Below are 24,433 nucleotides of genomic sequence, written 5' to 3' on the forward strand. Positions count from 1 at the left end.
CATAAAAATCTTAAATAGAAGGTCCAGGTCCGCAGAACATGAAACCAGACTTTGCAGTTCACCCCCCCCCCCCCCCCACACTGGTAACTGCCACTATTGGTGCTTGCCCGTGGCATGTAATTGCCAGTGCCGCATGCAAGCCGTCATTGATGGATGCCATCACCAATTGTGGGATTTGGGTCCGGGTCCGAATAGTGATGGCCCCGCTCATCAATTACCGTTATTTATATATTTGGAAAAATTTTTCAAGGTTTCTATTATTAGAAAAGTACAAGCAGTTACTATGAGTTTATCCCTGCTAAGGTCTAGTGCCACTAGTGACCCGATCACCAAGGCATGATGCCCAGATCTCTGTAATATCATATGTTTAGAATTAGGTTGATTATTCCAAACAGTTCATTAAGATTTGTCTCTTGATAAATGTAATCCATTCTGAGAGATTCATCCAAACCAACTCTAGCATTTCCTGGATGGTGTTATTTCTAGGTTTTCAGCCTAGTTTCTTTCAGCAGCTATGAGTTCACTAGTGTGATCCTACAATACATCATGGCCATAGCTGCAGAGAATAATGTACTGTCATTTATTCATCTTCTTATTTATGATTTTAAGGGGTTTTCCCACGAAAACCACTGATCGGGGTGGGTCTCAGTGATGAGAACCCCACTGATCACAAGAAGGGGGGGTCCAATGTACCCCCTTCTGATCCCTTGTCACTCCCAGAGATAAGCGGAGCAGCTGGTCGCACATGGCCGGGCCGCCCTGTTCATCTCTATGGACCTGACGGAAATTGCCAAGTACGGCGGTCTGCAATCTCTGTCAGCTCCATAGAGATACCCCGTTCTCGTGGTCTGTGGGGATCTCATCACTAATTCAATCTTATCATTTTAAGAGTTTTCTGTACTTTCATGACTATAAAAATTGTAGATTGAAGGCATCAGAACTATGAATTGACACATCTGGAATTATACGTATACTTAACAAAAATGTGTGAAACAACTGAAAATATACCTTATAGTCTTGGTTCCTCAAAGTAGCCAGCTTTTGCTTTGATTACTGCTTTTCACACTCTTGGCATTCTCTTGAAGGAGTTCCTACAGTTGCTTAGCATTTGTTGGCCCTTTTGCCTTCTCTCTGCGGTCCAGCTCACCCCAAATCATTTGATTGGGTTCAGGTCTGGTGAATGTGGAAGCCAGGACATCTGGTGTAGCACCCAGCACTCTCCTTCCTTGGTCAAATAGCCCTTACACAGCCTGGAGGTGTTTGGGGTCATTGTCCTGTTGAAAAATAAATGATGGTCCAACTAAACCGAAACCGGATGGAATAACAACCGCTGCAAGATGCTGTGGTAACCATTCTGCTTCAGTATACCATCAATTTTGAATTAATCCCCAACACCGTCACTAGAGCACCCCCACACCATCACACCTGCTCCTCCATGCTTCACGGTAGGAACCAGACATGTAGAGTCCATTCGTTCACATTTTCTGCGTCACCCAAAGACAGGGTGGTTGGAACCAAAGTTCTCAAATTTGGACTCAAAAGACCAAAGCACAGATTTCCACTGGTCTCATGTCGATTCCTTGTTCTTTAACCCAAACAAGTCTCTTCTGCTTGTTGCCTGTCCTTAGCAGTGGTCTCCTAGCAGCTCTTTTACCATGAAGGCTGCTGCACACAGTCTCCTCTTGCCAGTTGCTGTAGAGATGTGTCTGCTGCTAGACCTCTGTGAGGGATTTACCTGGTCTCTAATCTGAGCTGCTGTTTACCTGCGATTTCTGAGGCTGGTGACTCGGATGAGCTTATGCTCCACAGCAGAGGTGACTCTTGGTTTTCCTTTCCTGGGGTGGTCCTCATGTCAGCCAGTTAACCTTTATTTTTTCCACTCTTCATGATATTTTCCAAGATATTCCCAATTGAATTCATATGCTAATGAGGCACTTAATGCAGTTGATGCACCCAGAGCACCGCTATTCCCATCTAAATTACTTCCCAATGTTACCCATGCTTCTCACAATTCTCCTGTTTATCTGATAGAGAGGGTAGTGGTCCAGGCAGGAATAGCAGTGCTCTCTGTGCTGAGGACACAACTGCCTTATTAACATATGGATTAAAATGACAATTTATCAATAGGATAACAGTGCACAAAGAACAAGCCCCAGGTAGAAAATTTCATCCACTTGGGGATAGGGTGTAGTGTGACCGGAGCTCAACGTATCTCATATTATTTCTTCCTTATTTCTCATACATATAAACGTTCTCGTCATACACATGAATATTCAGGTCAATTCATGAGTTAATCCGACCAAAACGGACTTCAGTGGGAATAAGATGCCATTCAGACACGAAACCTCTACTGCTTTTCTCCTATCCTCAAATATCTTCCATAGCCCACCGTGCTATATAAAGAAGATACCCACGGACATAGTGTAGACAGTTTCAATAGGATGAATCTTTTAATATCAGATTTATAAAACTAGTAAAAATGTGCATGTAGTTATAATTCCATGAGGACGCCAGTCACTGCCCCGACCCTGGGTTTGGCCTTACAGCTTCTTCCGGTGCATGACCAACGTCAGTCCTCTCCTTTAATTTATACATACATCGTTATAATAAACTCTCCTATAATATTAACAAAAATAAAATTCTAACATAAAAAAACACAAAGATTATACAGCATACCCAAAAAAAACCTCTTATTCAGATACATCTTCCTATCACTAATGTTATGAGTTTTCCTTATCTTTGGCTAACCACGTGGGGATCAGCCAATCGTTCTGCAACAAAGCATTCGGTCTGAACATACCTCTCAACAAGCAACCCAGCCAATCGGAACACAAGGCTATCCACGCAGCAGAGAAATCTCCTGATACACCTCCTCTACACCCCCTATACACCTATGGATAGGGCCTAACTTGTTTTGTCGGAAAACTCCTTTAAAGGGGTTTTCAAGCAATTTTGAAAACTTCTATGGAGACTGGGAAATGAGTGAAAAAAAAAGTGTAGCTCTGCTAGAAGTGCCAAGGGGCATGGTATCTGGTTCACCCAAACAGTTCCTCTGACCAAATACATGACATAACAATAAGTGTCCAATGGGAATGGACAAAAACGCCCTGTTACACTCATTGCCCATGAGAGAGACCGAACATAGAACCACTGAAATGAACGGACACGATGGGGCAGATTTACTTACCCGGTCCATTCGCGATCCAGCGGCGCGTTCTCTGTGGTGGATTCGGGTCCGGCCGGGATTCATTAAGGCAGTTCCTCCGACGTCCACCAGGTGGCGCTGCTGCGCTGAAGAGCATCGGAACGCACTCAAGTTCACCGGCCTATTCCTAGTGAAGGTAAGTGCAAGCTCCGCGACACTTTTTTTTTTTTTAAATGCAGCGGTTTTTCCGAATCCGTCGGGTTTTCATTCGGCCATGCCCCCCGATTCCCGTCGCGTGCATGACAGCGCCGATGCGCCAAAATCCGATCGTGCGCGCCAAAATCCCGGGGCAATTCAGGGGAAATCGGCGGAGATGAGTTCAGTTCAGTTTGTGCCCTCCCGTAGACCCCCAAAATAGGAAACAACCAAAGTACTTATCCTTATCTCTTACAAGCAAGTGCTGCATGTGAATGTAGTGTGGGGTCACAGTATTTTATTGGGCCAATGAACAAGAAACTCTGCAGGGAAGTAATAAAATAGGGGTGATACTCTGCAACTCTGTGATAGAAGTCTCCCACCTCCCAAAGCATTATAATCTGCTGGAAGCATGTTGTAAGGAAATTTTCCATGATTTCAAAAATACCTTTAATATTTTTGTCCATTATTTCTGAGTCGTTTCTGATAAATTGCCATTTTAATCCCTATGCTAATAAGTGTGTTGGTGCACCAGGTTGTGTCCTCAGCACACAGAGCACTGCTACGCATGTCTGGACCACTACCCTCTCTATCAAATAAACAGGAGACCTGTGAGAAGCATTTGGCAACATTGGAAGAAGAGGGGAGTGATTTAGATAGGAATAACAGTGCTCCAGGTACTGAGGACATCAACCTAGGTGAATCAACTGCCTAATTAGCATATGGATTTAATTGGGAATATCTTGGAAAAATATCATTAAGAGCAGAAATCATAAAGGTATGTTGTAAATCATTCTGTATTTTATTACAACATACTGCCAGTATACTAGAACGCCATGGAGGAGGTGGTAGACTCCCCCTGGAGACATTTATAGGGCCTCTTCCACAAAGTTTTAAATTAAGTTATGATCTCAAATTCATATGAACATTTTCAGAGTACAATTGTTGGCCCAGAATATATCACAATTGAAACCTGAGGAAGCAATGTATAATGAAAAAGCTAGCAAATGCAGGGGAGGGGGGAATAAGACCACCCACACTGCTGGAAATGAAAGAGGATAACACACAAAGAACAAGCAGGTAGAAAATTGCATCCATCTATGATGTTTATTATATATATAATTGCAACAGAAACACAGATAAAGAAGGAGCAAGCAACAAAAACCAAAATCAGGATACCAGGAAACCGGCGAACATCTTGCATCTAAAACTTTGCTAATTCCTTGTTTTTATTTAAACGAAATTATGAGGAAGTCTACATTAATACCAAATAATAGTTTGATCACTTGAAATTTCTATTAAAAATAGTGCAAACTGCACTAAGTGCAGTTTGCCTGTAGAGGGAGCGGTGTGACGGATTCATGAATTGTGGTGCACGTTCTTCATGAATCTGGCGCCCCCTGCACTGCTCATACAGAGTGCACCAACTTTTTTTGGCGCACCTTTAACATAGGGCGTGAAACACAATTCTGTCAGACCCTGTATGATAAATGTGTAGAACGGTTTGACTGAGCACCGGAACGCCCCCTTCCAGTGCAGAATTTTGTGTTTTGCGTTCAGCCGCTACACTATATAAATACCTGTGCTATATAAATAATGTGCAAAGACCGACATAAAACTGGCACAAGGGCTTTAGTAAATGTAGGCCTTGATGTTTTAGTTGTAAGGATTATTACACACGGTAAAAAGTGTTGTAAGTTGTCAAATGTCATGTTACAGAATTGTCCCTGTGACCTCACCCTAGTTATTACCTTGTCAGATGAAGGTCAGTAGTAAAGTGAATGGGGTTAATTAGGGACCCCCTACAGATATTGTCCCCAGGCACCTCTAGGATAACACTGCGGTGACGGGCAGACCCCACCACATTCATGTATGACGTCTGATACCAGTGACTCGCCTTGTTTCTAGGGCTTCATTTATATGAAAGGTTAATTATCCCACAGTTGACCTCATCAGTCATGTCCCTAAGAGAGATGAGACTTGTACTAGTTCTATGGAAAACCAAATGCTTAGTATTTTTATTCTCGGCACAGAATTTCAACAAAGGAAATCTGCATGGAAAAGACATAATGAGGTTACACAAACCTAGGCCGGATGTATCGCAATGTACAAATACACAGTAATGTAGATATTGCGGGATACAGGGTACAGAGCTCAGGCGGTGATGTTTGATAATTGTTTAATACTATAACGAGTACTGTACTTAACTGTACTTTGACAAGTTGGATTATACACAACACCATGTAATACCTGGAAGAGGGGTCTCCTAACCCCCTGTGTGTAGATTGGTAGTAATCCCCTTACATAAATTTCTGTGACCTACATAAAACAAGGGGCAGAACTGGGAGAGACAGGGCCCCATAGCAGACTTCTGAATGGGGCCCCCTTTAACCTTAAAAAAAATATACCGTATTTTTCGGACTATAAGACGCTTCTTACTGTAGGACGCACCCCACATTTAGGCTTCCAAAAAAAGGAAAAATATATTTTACACCAATTAAAATATCCCTGTTGGTCGCACTAAAGCACAGCACACACAGATATACATTTTTACACTCAGCTCTGCATCATCCATCCACATACACACTCAACTCACCTATATACACTCAGCTTACTTTTACACACTCAGCTCTGCATCATCCATCCACCTACACACACAGCTCACCTATACACACACACAGCTCACCTATACACACACACAGCCCACCTATACACACACTCTGGTCACCTATACACACACTGGAATACCAGAGTGGTTGGCTGTTGCGGCCTTTGGCACGCAATGGTCTCAGTGCTTGTTATAAGGGAACGGGGACCTTGTCCAGAGCCTGGCGAAGCTTCAGCTGGAAGGAGATAGCTGGTCGGAGAGCAGGTCCATGGGATGATTAATGCTCACAGCCTGGATATTGGCTTCAGCCTGGGCTGGTAAAGATGGACAGAGTCCTGATGGTGGATCTTTGTCATCGGGGCTGGGCTCCCATTACATTGTGGGCCCCATAGCAACTACTATGGCTGCTACCCCTGAAGTTACGCCCCTACATAAAACATTGCATGCACATGGACTTATGCTCTCCTGTGAACAGGGCGGGCTCCAGGTTTAAGTAGGCCCCTGGGCAACAGAGCCTCAGTTGGCCTCTTTTCAGAAAAATCACTTCCCTGCGCCACACTGTCTCCCCCCACATTGCCACACTGTCCCAAACCGTACCAACCCTGGTCTACCCAGATATCAATGCCACTCAGCCGGTAATTTGACTGTTAGGACAGTATCTTTTTGTAGCAATTATGGAGAACCCAGAGATGTCCAGTACTGTAGCACATGATCTTGGATTGCAATTGGCGACCCTTCTTCGTGGATCTCAAAAGTCAAGAGAAGTAGAAGTGGTCGAGCATGTGCAACATTGATATAGACCCTCTACATTCAAAACCTTTGCCTAAAGTAATGAATATTAGAACATTTTTGAAACTGTAATAGTCATATATAATAACATGTGACTTTTTTATTCTGTACTTGTTTTTAGAAGTGGATCATTGCGCCGAATCAAACCATGGATGCCAACATGTCTGCACCAACACGGATGGGTCATACATGTGCCAGTGCTATGACGGGTTTGTCTTAAATGAAGATAAGAAGAGTTGTAGAGGTAAGATGATCTCCTAAGGGTATTTTATATTACTTTTATGACACAGTGTTATAGGAACTTACCGTTATTGACAAGTAGATGGCCGTTCCAATTTCCATATCCCACATATTAGCCCACTGTGGGCATCATCAGGGCATGGAGAGAGTCAATGATGACTCATTCGAACGGGCCGATTAACAGGACAACATAACATACATTGTATATTGTCCTGCTTCATGCGCTTCCATTGGGCAGCCCCATACAAGTAAATGTAGAGTTTGTGTTCTGCAGAAGGGACATGAATCTTCTCTATGTATTACGGTAACGTGATGTTTTCTAAAATTCAATTCTCCTTTCAGCTGTGGACCACTGCGCCCAGAATGAACATGGCTGTGAGCACTTATGTGTCAATGCAGAAGGGTCGTACGTGTGCCAGTGCTTCGAAGGATATTTTCTACGAGATGATAAGAAGTCCTGTCAGAGTAAGAGGCTCTTCTTCTGTTCCTGGCAATCTGCACTTCACATAACAATGAAGAATTTAAGTTTTTGCTCTATGTTGAGTTTTTACATCTGCAGACTGTTGAAAAAAATTGGGTATTAACGTCATCTGATGTAGCGTCTTGGCAGAGAGAATTAGCGGTTGAAAGTGGACCACAAAGATGGGGGGAACTTTATGGAGTAATCCCAGAATGTGAAAGCTTGTACATTGCGGTTTGTGGTTTGGATAGAATTTTTGGTATTATAATTGTAACTAAGGGTGTATATAATGTAGACCTTTAGTAATGAATTATAGTTTGGGTGGCAGCCTGGGGCCCAAGCCTTCTAGGGGGCCCATGGCCACCAAACCACCCACCGAAGGACCTACTTCAATGACATCCCTGTACATCTGTTCCTGCTCTCAATACACATGTACACAAAAGCTATCCTGAAACATATTGAAAGCAGGCAGACAGGACACATCTTCCGTTCCCAAAGAAGCTTGATTATCATATCATCATAGTATCATAGTTAATGCGGTTGAAAAAAGACACATGTTCATCAAGTTCAACCAAAGAAGGGAAGGGATTGGAAAGGGATTTAGGGGAAACAATTCTGTATAACATAACCATCAATGTTATTTAGGTGTAAAAAGGCATCTAGACTAGAGATGAGCGAACATACTCGTCCGAGCTTGATGCTCGTTCGAGCATTAGCGTACTCGAAACTGCTCGTTGCTCGGACGAATACTTCGCCCGCTCGAGAAAATGGCAGCTCCCGCCGTTTTGCTTTTTGGCGGCCAGAAACAGAGCCAATCACAAGCCAGGAGACTCTGCACTCCACCCAGCATGACGTGGTACCCTTACACGTCGATAGCAGTGGTTGGCTGGCCAGATCAGGTGACCCTGGGATAGACTAGCCGCTGCCCGCGCTGCTCGGATCATTCTGTGTCTGGATGCCGCTAGGGAGAGAGCTGCTGCTGGTCAGGGAAAGCGTTAGGGTGTTCTATTAGAATAGTGTTAGGCAGGAGTGATTCTACGAGAACCCAACAGCCCTTCTTAGGGCTACAATAACGTTATACTTTTTTTTTTTTGTTTGCTTGTGGCTGGGCTTGCTGGCACTAGTAGGGCAGCTAGTACCATATTGTGAGGAATTTGCAGGGAGACCTGCGACCGTTGTGTTTAGCTCTTAGTGACACACATATCCACCTCAAACACCAAAGTGGGAAAATTTATTAGGGGTTGGATTTCAATTAGGCACAGTCTGCCATTTACTTTTTATTTTACGTTTATTTTTTTAATAACTCAGTGTCATCTCATCTGGCATAGTAGTGTGCTTTCATACTTGGCTAGAAAATAGCCATAGGAGAATCCAAACGGCTTACTTACGCCTACAGTAGCGTTATATATATTTGATTTCTGGTTGATCTGCTGGTGGCTGTCCTTGCTGCAGTGCATCTACTAGCAAATTGTAAGCAATTTGTAGTGAGACTTGCGACCGCTGTGTTTTGCGCTTAGTGACGCACATATCCATCGCAAAGACCGAAGTGGGAAAATTTATTAGGGGTTGGATTTCAATTAGGCACAGTCTGCCATTTCCTTTTTATTTTACGTTTATTTTTTCATAACTCAGCGTCATCTCATCTGGCATAGCAGTGTGCTTTCATACTTGGCTAGAAAATAGCCATAGCAATAGGATAGCATTGTTTGGTTTTAAAAACTAAAAAACACAAAAAAAAACTAAAAAACACAAAAAACACAAAAAAAATAAAAAAAAAATTAAAGTTATAACTTTAATTTTCAAAATGTTTAACCCGAGGGCTAGGGGTAGAGGACGAGGGCGGGGACGTGGGCGTCCAACTACTGCAGGAATCAGAGGCCGTGGTCCTGGGCGGGGTGAGACACCACCTGCTGATGAGGGAGCAGGGGAACGCCGCAGAGCTACACTCCCTAGGTTCATGTCTGAAGTTACTGGGACTCGTGGTAGAGCACTGTTGAGGCCAGAACAGTGCGAACAGGTGATGTCGTGGATTGCCGACAATGCTTCGAGCAATTTGTCCACCAGTCAGTCTTCCACGCAGTCCACCCATGTCACCGAAATCGGCACTCCTCCAGCTCCTGCACCTCAGCCTCCTCCCCCCCAGTCTGCCCCCTCCCAGGAAAATTTGGCATTTGAATCGGCATACTCTAAGGAACTGTTTTCTGGACCCTTCCCACAGTCACAAACCACTTGTCCGGTTGCTGCTGAGCAATTTTCCGATGCCCAGGTTTTCCACCAGTCGCAGTCTGTGGGTGATGATGACCTTGTTGACGTAGTGGAAGAAGTGTGTAAAGAGGTGTCCGACGATGAGGAGACACGGTTGTCAGACAGTGGGGAAGTTGTTGTCAGGGCAGGAAGTCCGAGGGGGGAGCAGACTGAGGGATCGGAGGATGATGAGGTGACAGACCCAAGCTGGGTTGATAGGCCGGGTGAACACAGTGCTTCTGAGACGGAGGAGAGTCCTCGACCAGAACAGGTTGGAAGAGGCAGTGGTGGGGCCAGACGGAGAGGCAGGGCCAGACCTGGTGCATCAGCGCCAAATGTGTCAACTAGTGAAGCTCCCGTGGCGAGGGCTCCTGCGGCGAGGGCTAGATTTTCAGAAGTCTGGAGGTTCTTTAAGGAAACACCGGATGACCGACGGACTGTGGTGTGCAACATTTGCCAAACCAGGATCAGCAGGGGTTCCACCACTACTAGCTTAACTACCACCAGTATGCGCAGGCATATGAATGCTAAACACCCCACTCAGTGGCAACAAGCCCGTTCACCTCCGGCCGTGCACACCACTGCTCCTTCCCCTGTGTCAGCTGATAGTCAGCCCCCTGCCCAGGACCCTGCCACAAAAACCCCATCGTCGCCTCCACGATCCTCCACAGCATCCACCAGCGTTCAGCTCTCCATACCCCAGACGCTGGAGCGGAAACGCAAATATAGTGCAACCCACCCGCACGCCCAAGCCCTTAATGTCCACATCTCCAGATTGCTCAGCCTGGAGATGCTGCCCTATAGGCTAGTAGAGACCGAGGCCTTTTGCAACCTCATGGCGGCGGCCGCCCCTCGGTATTCGGTCCCCAGCCGCCACTACTTTTCCCGATGTGCCGTCCCAGCCCTGCACCAGCACGTGTCAGACAACATCATCCGTGCCCTGACCAACGCCGTTTCTGACAAGGTCCACCTGACCACGGACACGTGGACGAGTGCTGCCGGGCAGGGCCACTATATATCACTGACGGCACATTGGGTTAACTTGGTGGAGGCTGGGACCGAGTCTGACCCTGCGGCTGGTCATATACTGCCGACGCCAAGGATTGCGGGGCCTACCTCGGTCCAGGTGTTTCAGGCCTACTATGCCTCCTCCCAACCCTCCTCCACCTCCTCCTCCGAACTACCATCCGTGGGCATGGCGCCATCAGTCGGTAGCTCTAGGCACAGCAGCAGTGCCGTCGCTAAGCGACAGCAGGCGGTGCTCAAACTGCTGAGCCTAGGCGATAAAAGGCACACCGCCCAAGAACTATTACAGGGCATCACGGCGCAGACTGATCTGTGGCTGGCACCGCTGAACCTGAAGCCAGGCATGGTTGTGTGTGACAACGGCCGTAACCTGGTGGCGGCTCTGCAACTCGGCAGACTGACACATGTGCCATGCCTGGCCCATGTGTTAAATCTGATAGTTCAGCGTTTCCTCAAGACATACCCCAATCTGTCTGATTTGCTCACGAAGGTGCGCCGCATCTGTGCGCATTTCAGGAAGTCCAGCACAGATGCTGCCACTCTCAGGGCAGCGCAGCGCCACCTCCAACTGCCCGCTCACCGACTGTTGTGCGACGTGCCCACGAGGTGGAATTCAACACTGACCATGTTATCCAGAGTTTACCAGCAGCGCCGAGCGATTGTAGACTGCCAGATGTCAACTTCCACCAGAACTGGTAGTCAGGTCAGTCAGCTTCCTCAAGTCTACAATGAGGAGTGGACGTGGATGTCTGATATCTGTCAGGTGCTGAGTAACTTTGAGGAGTCAACACAGATGGTCAGTGGCGATGCCGCCATCATCAGCCTCACCATCCCGCTGCTTGGCCTGTTGAAAAACTCTCTGATCAGCATGAAGTCGGAAGCTTTGCGCTCGTCACAAGAGACGGGGGAAGAAGATTCCCTTGTTGATAGCCAAAGCACCCTTAGGTCTGTTTCTCAGCGCATATCGGAGGAGGTGGAGGTGGAGGAGGATGAGGAGGAAGAGGAGGAGAATGTTGGCGAGACACAAGAGGGGACCATTGTTGAGTCCTTCACTGTTCAGCGTGTATGGGCAGAAGAAGAGGAGTTGGAGGAGTTGGAGGAGGAGGAAATGGACAGTCAGGCCAGTGAGGGGAGTGAATTCTTACGCGTTGGTACTCTGGCGCATATGGCAGATTTCATGCTAGGCTGCCTATCCCGTGACCCTCGCGTTCAAAGAATTTATTCCAGCACCGATTACTGGGTGTTCACTCTCCTGGACCCACGGTACAAGCAAAATCTTTCCACTCTCATCCCTGGAGAGGAAAGGAGTGTGAGAATGCATGAATACCAGCAGGCCCTGGTGCACAAGCTGAAACAGTATTTCCCTTCTGACAGCGCTAGCGGCAGAGTGCGTAGTTCTGCGGGACAAGTAGCGAGGGAGAGTAGGCGAGCAGGCAGCTTGTCCAGCACTGGCAAGGGTACGCTTTACAAGGCTTTTGCCAGCTTTATGTCACCCCAGCAAGACACTGTCACCTGTCCCCAGTCTTGGCAGAGTAGGGCTGATCTTTACAGAAAGATGGTGAGGGAGTACGTAGCTGACCATACCATCGTCCTAAATGATCACACAGCTCCCTACAACTACTGGGTTTCAAAGCTGGACATGTGGCACGAACTGGCGCTGTACGCCTTGGAGGTTCTTGCCTGCCCTGCCGCTAGCGGGTTGTCCGAGCGGGTTTTCAGTGCAGCTGGTGGCATCATCACCGATAAGCGTACACGTCTGTCGACTGACAGTGCTGACAGGCTGACGCTTATTAAGATGAATAAAGCCTGGATTTCTCATAATTTCCAATCTCCACCAGGTGAAGGAAGCTCAACCTGAATAATTTATCCACTCCTCCTCATTTTCCTCCTTCTCCTCCTCTTTGTACAGTAAAGCAGAGGAAACTGGCTATTTTTTGACAGGGCCCACTGGCTCTAGCTATAGTACTTTATGCATTTAATTTTTCTGGAGGGCCACCGACCCGGTCCTCTGTTTTAAACAATTTTTGGGAGTGCCACATACAGGCACTCAATCTATTCAATTTTTCTGGAGGGCCACCTACCTGCTCCTCTGGTTTGAAAACTTTTTTGGACTGCCACATACAGGCACTCAATCTATTTCATTTTTCTGGAGGGCCACCTACCTGCTCCTCTGGTTTGAAAACTTTTTTGGACTGCCACATACAGGCACTCAATCTATTTCATTTTTCTGGAGGGCCACCTACCTGCTCCTCTGGTTTGAAAACTTTTTTGGACTGCCACATACAGGCACTCAATCTATTTCATTTTTCTGGAGGGCCACCTACCTGCTCCTCTGGTTTGAAAACTTTTTTGGACTGCCACATACAGGCACTCAATCTATTCCATTTTTCTGGAGGGCCACCTACCTGCTCCTCTGGTTTGAAAACTTTTTTGGACTGCCACATACAGGCACTCAATCTATTCCATTTTTCTGGAGGGCCACCTACCTGCTCCTCTGGTTTGGAAACTATTTTGGACTGCCACATACAGGCACTCAATCTATTTCATTTTTCTGGAGGGCCACCTACCTGCTCCTCTGGTTTGAAAACTTTTTTGGACTGCCACATACAGGCACTATCCAAATTAAATTGTCTCCATAGCAGCCTCCACACGTTGTCTCCATTGCTACCTCCAAAAGTCGTCCATATAGCTGCCTCCATACATCGTCCCTTTATCAAACGAGGTGTGTCAGGCAGAAATTTGGGTTGTTTTCATGGATTCCACATCAAAGTTGTTAACTTTGTCGCCACCCTGCTGTGTTATCCACAAAATATACTGGCAAACTTTTATCATTTACCAATATTATTTCAGCGCTTCTTGCGCTTCTGTTTACATTCCCCTCACCCGCCATATCCCAAACTTATAAGAACGCTACTACACTTGATCTTATACAAAAGGTTCTTAGAAGTGCTGTTTGGGGAGTAGCCTAGAGACAGGGGCTTGGATTGGCGAAAGCTCGCCTGGCAGCGGAGCGCCAGCTCCATGCCAAGATCCAACTAACATAGTTTTAACTGCAGCACCTTTAATCTACTACTAGTTCACTGCCTCCATACATGGTCCCCTTATCAAACGAGCTGTGTCAGGCAGAATTTTGGGTTTTCATGGCTTCCATGTTAACTTTGTCGCCACCCTGCTGTGTAATCCACAAAATATACTGGCAAACTTTTATCATGTACCGATATTATTTGAGCGCTTCTTGCTCACCTCCTTTGGTTCCTCTCTGCCACCTATTGGTTTGAAGCCTGAGTCCATTTAGGGTATGTTGCCATGCCACTCTCTAGCCTGCCGCTGCTGCCGCTGCCTCTGCATGCCGTCCCCTATAGTGTCAGGGTCAATTATTGAATGTTTTAGATGCTATCTAGCTTCATTCTGTCACTCTGTCATGGCCATGCTGTTGCCCATAGTTTTGGCATAATGGTGCGATTAAGCAGCCTCAGAGGCATCCATGCATGCTGCCCCTGCTGTTTCCTGTCCATTTCCGTGGTGTTTCCATCCTTTTCTGAGGTTCCCAGGTGTTTGGCCAAGCTTCCCTGTGCAGAGCCTTGGTCCCCTTGAAAAATGCTCGAGTCTCCCATTGACTTCAATGGGGCTCGTTATTCGAGACGAGCACTCGAGCATCGGGAAAAGTTTGTCTCGAATAACGAGTACCCGAGCATTTTAGTGCTCGCTTATCTCTAATCTAGACCCTTCTTGAAGCTCTCTGCTGTCCCTGCTGTGACCAGCGCCTGAGGCAGGCTATTCCACAGATAGACAGTTCTCTTAGTAAGGAAGCCCTGTCTCCTCCTGATTAAACCTTGATTTCTACAGATGGAGACAGTGCCCTCTTGTCTTATGATGATGACAACTTACCACCATATTTTTTGTATGGACCATTCATATATTTATATAAATTAATCATGTCCCCTCGTAGTTGTCTCTTTTCCCGACTAAATAAATGTAGTAGATATGTAGGAGATGATTCCAAACCTGTGGTGGCTATAATATTCATACAGCCCAGGGCCCATAGAAATCCACCCCTGTAGACCATGGTGCCATGGGACCCCCAGAGAGAAGCGGTTTAGCCCTAGTTGGTCCGATTGCCTGTGCATGGAGCTTGTAGGTAATAAGCCGCGGATGCGGACACCATTATGGGGTTTCTGTTTTGATCTTTACTACGGATGCTCCCCTCTTCTCTGTATTAGTATTGATCAGATACAGAACTAAGCTAAGGTCATTTACAATAAGCAGGGAACGAGGCTACGAAATGGCTTCTGTATGTGACCCACCAGGCAGATTTCAAGGTCCATTACATCTTCTTGCTGGTTTGATGTGCAGCTTAATTTGCAGAACTTTGAACGCCCATTCATTACTATGTGCTTTTTCTTTTAATGCTCAATTCAACATCACGGATACCTAACAGTGAGCATGATAATGAGGGGACATCAGTGCAGGCAGTGTCATGATGATGAAGCCCATTAAAATTGTAGTGAAAGCTTAGTAATATGGTAGAACAAAGAGACACTAAGGGAAAATCAAGATGTATCAGATATTGGATCCACGGGTACTAAAAGCTTCTTGTGTTCAATATGGTCTCAACATTGTAGCAGTTTATGTTAATTATTTACTTAATTGTGTTAATTATTTCCTACCTTTAATTACCTACACAGATGCACACAGTCATGTGACTATTAAGCCCCTCCCAAGGCTGGACAGTTAAACATTTAATCATAAATAATTACTCAGATTCGCCTCTGCTATATATTCTCTCCCTCTTCCCTTTAGGCTACATTCACACTGCTTACTGGGGGACGTATATACGGCCGACATATATACGCCATATATACGTCCCCCATAGACGGCAATGGGTGCACGGGAGAGGTATTGTGCCGCACACATGCAGAACCATACCGTTCCATAGCCGGGAGAAAGATAGGACATGTCCTATCTTTCCCAGGGTAATGCAACGTTCTCCATGTTTCTCTATAGAGAGTGGCGGGGGTTAGCGGCGCTTACCACCTCCTCCTCTCTCCCGCCGCTGACGCGTTCTCGCCGTGCTACGGTACGGTGGGCACACGTTAGTGTGAATATAGCCTATTCTGTATCTGTTCACCATGAGAGAGGGTTCCTGAAACAGAAAGCTGCCTCCTACCCACTTTTTTAGGTTAGAAAAATCTTTAAAAAAAAACTTTATTTGCAAGAATTTTTTTTAAAGTACTAATCTTCTTAAGTATTCAGTAGAGCCTGTCCCAATTTTGTAAGGCTGGGTAACTACTACATAGGAGGTACAATATATAATACCAAGATCTTTGCCATTTTTTATATTTTTTACTATCTCTGTTGGTCTAATTGGTAGTAATGATTGGGTTGTATGTGCAAACTGAGTATAGAGGACGGGCAGGACAGGAAGTCAGTGAGGTGAAGCTTCAGCCAACAGCTGCAGACAGGAAGTGATGTATGAGACACCATTTTGGCAACTTCTTTACCGCCGAGTTACATGCATTGATATAGTAATTTTCTTTTCACTTATAGCCATAAGCATTTAGGGGACATGAGCGAAAGCCTGAACAGCCTTAATGTCTTGCATGATGTGGTAGCTAATTGTGAACAATAGCACATAGTATGACTTTACAAAAGGTTCTCCAGTTTATAGAGCACTTACTCACTAAGTAGCTGTTCTGCCGCAGGCAATCCCAGCAATTAATTGTAGTCTGTGAGGTGATCTAATACTAAGGGGGTCATTTACTAAGGGCCCGATTCACGTTTTCCCGACGTGTTACCTGAATATTTCCGATTTGCGCCGATTTTTCCTGAATTGCCCCGGGATTTTGGCGCACGCGATCGGATTGTGGCGCATTGGCGCCGGCATGCACACGACGGAAATCGGGGGGCGTGGCCGAACGAAAACCCGACAGATTCTGAAAAACCGACGCATTTTTTTAAAAAAAGTGTCGCGGGACACGCGCTTACCTTCACTCGGCCCGGTTTGGTGAACTCCAGTGCATTCAGCGCAGCAGCGACACCTGGTGGACGTCGGAGGAACTGCCTTAGTGAATCGCCAGAAGACCCGATTCCACCGCAGAGAACGCGCCGCTGGATCGCGAATGGACCGGGTAAGTAAATCTGCCCCTAAGTGTTCATATCAACAGCAGCGCCACCATTGCGCAAGAATTACACGTTTTCAAAGAATTACACATTTTCAAACCCAAACAATAAGGACATTGTTAAAGGGGTTTGTCCATGAAAGAAAGTTCCCCAATTTTTAACCCCTGGGTAAGACACAATGGCACACTCTGCTCTGCCACCTCACCTAATCAATAAAACACTCAGTCAGCACTGCTATGCCCCCCTCCCTTTTGGATCCAGAGCTTATCATGCCTGTAGAGCTGCTGTTGTCTCTGCTGCACGCCGCTGCTGGACAGGAAGTGCCCTTGTCTGTTGTGCTCTCTGTCTCCTGCCCCTCCCTCTGCAGTACAAGAGAAGCTACAGGTATCTTCCCAACCGCAGTTAGGAGTTTATGGTTGTATCCAGGGACAACCAAAATGTAAACATCAGGACTGATAAAGACAGGTTGGAATTATATCTGTGAAATGCTGTATTTTTGTTAATAACAGTGAATTAGAGAATGTGCTATTTTGTTATTGTGAGTATATTTAAGAATTTTGTCTTCATGGGAATAGCCCTATTAGTTTCCTATTGACTGCCTCTTGGTTTGGTAACTTCATTTCTTTTGACTCTCAGGTAAAGATGTCTGTAAATCCACGGAGCACGGATGTGAGCATCTTTGTGTAAATAACGAGGATTCCTATATCTGCAAATGCTTTGAAGGATACAACTTAGCGGATGATGGGAAGAGATGTAAAAGTAAGTGGTGCCCTACATTGCTGATTGGAGTATTCCAGTAACATAGTTGATATATTGGGGGAAAAAAACTACTTCCATCAAGTTCAACCATTTTATTCTTAAAGGGGTGGCCTGGGAATTAAAATAAATATTTATACAATCGGGGGACGGCTGTAAAAATTACAGACATCTTGTACAGACATCTTGTTGAACCATTGTGCAGTCCGTCATTGACGACTTGCCTGTGTACAGAGGCTGGCGGTGCCATCTGGACTATTGGCACACGCCCGCTATAGTGTGTAGCAGGTCCATTGTAGTAGTTAGGACAGCATGGCTGACGTCTGTAAACAAACAGAGACCGGCACTGACGGACTGCTCAACGGGAGCACCAGAGGTCCCCTCCTCTCGCACTCCTGTTGAGCAGTCAATCAGGGCCAGTTTAATGTTTTTTTAAAGGGGTTAGCTGAGAATACATTTATTTTCTAGATACAGCTAATATAACCGGTATCAGATTAGCCATATCCAGAAAAAATAATAATTCCTAAATATCCCCTTTAAAAAACAAGTTACAAAAAGATAAAAATCACTTTGTTAAAGCGGTGGCCACAATTACCAACGTTTACCAGGGTAAATATAGTACCTAATAGGGTCACCCATATTGTTTTTAGCCTTCTGTCTATATGAAGGTCACATGACCAACCGGTTTCCACATCCAGGGGTTGAGGTCTGTTGTCCTGCTGCACTTCCTGCTCTCATCACTATACACATACCTTATCCCTCCAATGTCACTGGTTGGTGGGGTGTGCACTTGTCCTTGGCATGCCCCTGTAACCAGTGAAATTCTTACACTGCACTTTTTTTGGCGTAGAAGCAATGATAAATCTCCCCCAGGGATACTATTTTTATAGACATAGTCAGGGTCATTCATGATCGACTTTAAAACTGAAAACTTGCTCCTTTATTTATGGAGTGTCAGCGCCACAATATTGGTGTTATTTGACAAATTAATAAATGCCCCCAAATGAGTAGGTATAGTTAGTGGTATTTATTAATCTGGGCGCAGGGTGGGGCTGGAAGTGTGCAATAATTTTCAGTGGGATTTAAGTTTGTTGCACAAGGGACTAATGATTTGGTGCACTAACACAATGGTTACAAACTGAGTAGTGAGTAGGGATACTATAGCTCTACACATAGTGAGTAGGGATACTATAGCTCTACACATAGTGAGTAGGGATACTATAGCTATACACATAGTGAGTAGGGATACTATAGCTATACACATAGTGAGTAGGGATTCTATAACTATACATATAGTGAGCAGGGATACTATAGCTATACACATAGTGAGTAGGGATACTATAGCTATACACATAGTGAGTAGGGATTCTATAACTATACATATAGTGAGTAGGGATACTATAGCTATACATATAGTGAGTAGGGATACTATAGCTATACACATAGTGAGTAGGGATACTATAGCTATACACATAGTGAGCAGGGATACTATAGCTATACACATAGTGAGTAGGGATACTATAGCTATACACATAGTGAGCAGGGATACTATAGCTATACACATACTGAGTAGGGATACTATAGCTATACACATAGTGAGTAGGGATACTATAGCTATACACATAGTGAGCAGGGATACTATAGCTATACACATAGTGAGTAGGGATACTATAGCTATACACATAGTGAGTAGGGATACTATAGCTATACACATAGTGAGCAGGGATACTATAGCTATACACATAGTGAGTAGGGATACTATATCTATACACATAGTGAGTAGGGATACTATAGCTATACATATAGTGAGCAGGGATACTATAGCTATACACATAGTGAGTAGGGATACTATAGCTATACACATAGTGAGTAGGGATACTATAGCTATGCACATAGTGAGCAGGGATACTATAGCTATACACATAGTGAGTAGGGATACTATAGCTATACACATAGTGAGCAGGGATACTATAGCTATACACATAGTGAGCAGGGATACTATAGCTATACACATAGTGAGCAGGGATACTATAGCTATAGACATAGTGAGTAGGGATACTATAGTTATACACATAGTGAGTAGGGATACTATAGCTATACACATAGTGAGCAGGGATACTATAGCTATACACATAGTGAGTAGGGATACTATAGCTATACACATAGTGAGCAGGGATACTATAACTATACGCATAGTGAGTAGGGATACTATAGCTATAGACATAGTGAGCAGGGATACTATAGCTATACACATAGTGAGTAGGGATACTATAGCTATACACATAGTGAGCAGGGATACTATAACTATACGCATAGTGAGTAGGGATACTATAGCTATAGACATAGTGAGTAGGGATACTATAGCTATACACATAGTGAGTAGGGATACTATAGCTATACATATAGTGAGCAGGGATACTATAGCTATACACATAGTGAGTAGGGATACTATAGCTATACATATAGTGAGCAGGGATACTATAGCTATACATATAGTGAGCAGGGATACTATAGCTATACACATAGTGAGCAGGGATACTATAGCTATACACATAGTGAGTAGGGATACTATAGCTATACATATAGTGAGCAGGGATACTATAGCTATACATATAGTGAGCAGGGATACTATAGCTATAGACATAGTGAGCAGGGATACTATAGCTATACACATAGTGAGTAGGGATACTATAACTATACGCATAGTGAGTAGGGATACTATAGCTATACACATAGTGAGTAGGGATACTATTGTGTAGGTGAGATAATCTGCGGATGACATAGTGAGGTTATGTTGGGTAACACATCTAGCTGCTTCATATTCATGAGTCTCCTGCCTCGTCGTGTGTCATCGGTGTCTTTCCTCATAAAACGGAGTTAAGTCGGGAAAACTGATTAAGCACAAATTGCACAATAGGATTTGTCTGTACATGCAAATCTGCCGCCACAAAGAATACAAATCAGACGGGAACAGTTGGTGAGATCCATAATCTGGTTTTGTGTCCGGCTTAATGCTCTGGAGCTCCGAGGAGTCGCTGCCTGTGTGACGCTGCTGTGTGCATCAGCATGACCAGGACACGCGCTTACTACAGAAATCAAAGTGACAATGACATATCTGGCACCGCAGCAAATAATGGGTGATGGGGGGTGTATTCTAGGCTGTGCTCAGAACATGTCTTGAAAACTGTCCTATTGGATCAAAGGAAAGTTTTCTGTATCAAAGACCAGAATTATCTAAGAAACCAATTACCGCAATAAGATCTGTAATGTGTCTTGTGGTTCATATCAACACGGAGATTCTCCATAGATTATCATGCGGGTTCTTAAAGATTGGATCAAGCACCTGCAGCTCCATGGGCAACACGTCACATAGCTGTGCATCACAGGGCACAAACCTGGTTGTTGTTGCAACTTTCTGGGGCACATTTACTTACCAGTCCAGAGGAGTTCCCCGAAAGTGCATTACCCAACCGGAATGCCCTGTGCCGTGATTCACTAAGATTGTGCGCCTGATATCCTGCATGTGTCGCTTCCTCGCTCAGGTCCCCGGAGTTCACCTTCTTCTTCACGGTGCATGTAAGTGCTTGTTCTTGCGACACAATTTGAAAGTTAAAACCCGCGCTCAGTCCGAATCAGTCGGATCGTCCGACGGCCCGCCCCCCGATTTCTGTAGCATGAAAGCCGGCGCCAATGCGCCATATTCCGATCACGTGCCCGAAAACGTCGAAAAATCCAATGCAAGTGCGGCCTCTGACCCTTAGTAACTAAGCCTCACTGTGTTGATGCTTTCTGTGTTTTGCAAATCTCTAACATATTTGATATGTTACATGACCACCTACCAATTGGAAAAACTTGCCCAAGATACAGTATGGCGGGTTTAAAGATGGCCCCCTCTCCCATTTGTTGCTGGGGTATTTTGATGTATAATTTTCTGTAATTTTCTGAAATAAACGGGTGTCCTGGGACTCGTGACTCTGTATGTATATATACATATCTTTACTAGAATGTGTTCTGCCCTTAGAGGTCATGAAATTTGGCAAATCTGAATAAAACATCATTATAATAAAACCTTATGTGCCTTAGAATCCGGAATGGTTTGATAAATGAAAAAACAACACCAAATACAACAACATTATTCTACTCCAGTGATATTTTGGGGATTTTTCGGGTTTCCCGATGCAGGATTGAGGAGTTCTCTAAACAAATATGTGTCAGCAAATACTGGAAATCTTGTGTTTTGATGTCTTCTCAGCGCCATCTGGTGGTAATACTTCATATTACAGTACAAATTCTCAGCACCGGACTGTATGCACTCCTCATCAGGGTGAGGTTATAAAATGTTGGGGGGTGGGGGTGATTAGAGAAAACATTGGGGCACATTTACTTACCTGGTCTTGTGCGTTCCCCGATCCGGAGTGTCCGACGAGAATGATGATTCACAAAAATCGTGTGCCCGATTTCCTGCATGTGTTGCTCCTCGCTCAGGTCCACCGGAGTTCACCATCTTCTTCCCTGTGTATGTGAGTGCATGGCTTGCGACACAATTTTACTGTTAAATCCTGCACACATATATGCCTGTCCCAGCGGCAGGATCCCTGAAAACGTCAGAAAACCAACGGAAATGCGGCCGCGGGACCCTTAGTAAATAAGCCCCATTGTCTTCAGATGCTGAAATTAAGGAGATGACAGTTGCAAAATGTTTTTGTATTATATTTGGATATTGTGGAATACATTTTGCAGTATCCGGTATTGGTAATCATCACTATACTACACCCCTACCAGTCTCCTACTAATATCCCATCACTAATGTGTGTTTGTTTCCAGAGTGCGGAGAAGGACCGGTGGACCTGGTGTTTGTCATTGACGGATCTAAAAGCCTCGGAGAAGACAACTTTGAGCTTGTGAAACAGTTTGTAAACGGGATTTTAGACTCTCTAGAGATCTCGCAGAAAGCAGCGCGTGTGGGACTGATACAATACTCCACCCACGTCCGCACGGAATTCACTATGGCGCAGTACAGCTCAGCCAAGGACATGAAGAAAACCGTGTCCCAGATGAAGTATATGGGCAGAGGGTCTATGACCGGGATGGCCCTGAAGCTGATGTATGAGAAAAGTTTTTCAGAGGCTCAGGGGGCAAGAAGAAAGTCCCTGGGTGTGCCGAGGGTGGCGATCGTCTTCACTGATGGACGAGCACAGGATGAGGTCTCAGACTGGGCGAGCCAGGCAAAGCAAAGCGGTATGATACATCTCCTCATAAAGCTCAGTTTTCTCCACCTACCTATCTATTATAGGAAGATAAAAGACTAGTCCTACTCACAAGCTCCTAAGGATTTCTTCTTGTAGGAACTTATTGTATTATAATCCAGAAAGGTGGGAGATTTTTTTAAATTATGCAAATTAGTCTGAGGCGCCCGTTGGCATATAATTTATACACTTCCCCCTCCGCCCTGACATCTCCAGCTCTCTGCAATCTCAACATGCAGGACCAGATGGGACTGGACATTTAAAGGGAACTTGTCAGCAGACATGGACCTAATAAGCCACTACTAGCATGTCATCAAGCAGCTGAGCAGCTTCTAGATCATGGTCAGGTGTGGTGGCATCGTCCAGAAAATCAACTTCGAACTCACATGTAATTTGGTTGGAGAGTTTAAAACTGAAGTCAAGCTTTCCTCACTTCAGAATGCCCCCTACACTGTTATTAATGGTCCTACATCCAGACACATCATTTTTCAGATCTACTTCATTCTGCGGTGAGGAGAGCTTGACTTCAATGCTGAGCTCTCCGCCCCCATGACTTTACAAAACCAATTTACATCTCACTTCAAGGTTGATTTTCTGAATGACGCCACCACACTGAGCCATGAAAGAAACATGACCTAGAAGGTGGTAATCTACTTCACAACATACTGGCAATGATAAATTGCGTCAATTTCTGATGACAGGTTCCCTTTAATGGGTGATTGAATAAATTATAAGACAAGGACTCCAATGACATAAGATTGAGCACTATAGACTGATTAGCATCATTTTTGTAAATTCTTTTTTGCCAAAGTTACGCCATTCTGGAATATAATAAAAGAAGTTCCTACTAGAAGAAATCCTGAGGGGCCTGTGAGTAGGATTAATCTACCCTCAGAAAATCTATCATGGTCTTTATAACCATCATCAAACCATTTTTGAGACCACCAATTATAAGATCATCTTATGTGTAGACCATTCACAAAGTAACCAAGGAAGTTTTCAATTAATAATATATGTATCGGCCCAAGCACACAGTCCTTAAATGGTCAGAAACTTTTCAACAAACTTTACATAAAATAATAGAACTAATAACTACAAGAAACTTTGTAATAAATGTTATCAGGGGAAAGGGGCTTCCTTCTCCACTTACTTTGGCTCTTATGACCTCACCTCCTTCCCATTTGTTATTTCTCACTTCTGAATTCCATATTGCTTGCAAGACAGACAGAAGCTCAGTGAGATGTCAGATTAGAAGGAAGCTTCATAACTCTATGGAGAGGGGAGGGGTGGGCATAGATATTCTCAACTTTTATTAATTCCTAGAGCTTATAAAGACCCTGTTCTCCTGAGGAAAACAGGGGCGTAGGACACGGGGTAGTGCGAAATGCGTGGTAGATGACACTTAATGCTTATGTTTTGGGGTTGTGTTAAACGTGGACCCTACTGGAATGCAGTACTGGCACTGATACAAGAAGTTTATTCATTAATCTTCAGGCCTCCCCAATAATTTATTAGGGTGCCTCGGAAACGTATGTGATTAGGGTCCTTTGACTCTTACCATTACATGCATTCTATACCAAACAGCAGGGCCGGTGTCAGCACTT

The 24,433-nt window shown here is 44.8% G+C and overlaps 1 protein-coding gene across 1 annotated transcript in view; it reads left to right on the forward strand.

Annotated features, from left to right (window-relative positions):
- Positions 1-24,433, forward strand: part of MATN2 (matrilin 2) — a 77,362-nt gene that overhangs the window by 39,384 nt on the left and 13,545 nt on the right. The window contains exons 9-12 of the mRNA XM_072151474.1: positions 6,859-6,981; positions 7,320-7,442; positions 17,464-17,586; positions 22,408-22,821. Coding sequence (XP_072007575.1) covers positions 6,859-6,981; positions 7,320-7,442; positions 17,464-17,586; positions 22,408-22,821 — 783 coding nt within the window. The remainder of the gene's footprint in view (positions 1-6,858; positions 6,982-7,319; positions 7,443-17,463; positions 17,587-22,407; positions 22,822-24,433) is intronic.

Source organism: Engystomops pustulosus, chromosome 5 (assembly GCF_040894005.1).
Source record: "Engystomops pustulosus chromosome 5, aEngPut4.maternal, whole genome shotgun sequence".
Taxonomy (NCBI): Eukaryota; Metazoa; Chordata; class Amphibia; order Anura; family Leptodactylidae; genus Engystomops; species Engystomops pustulosus.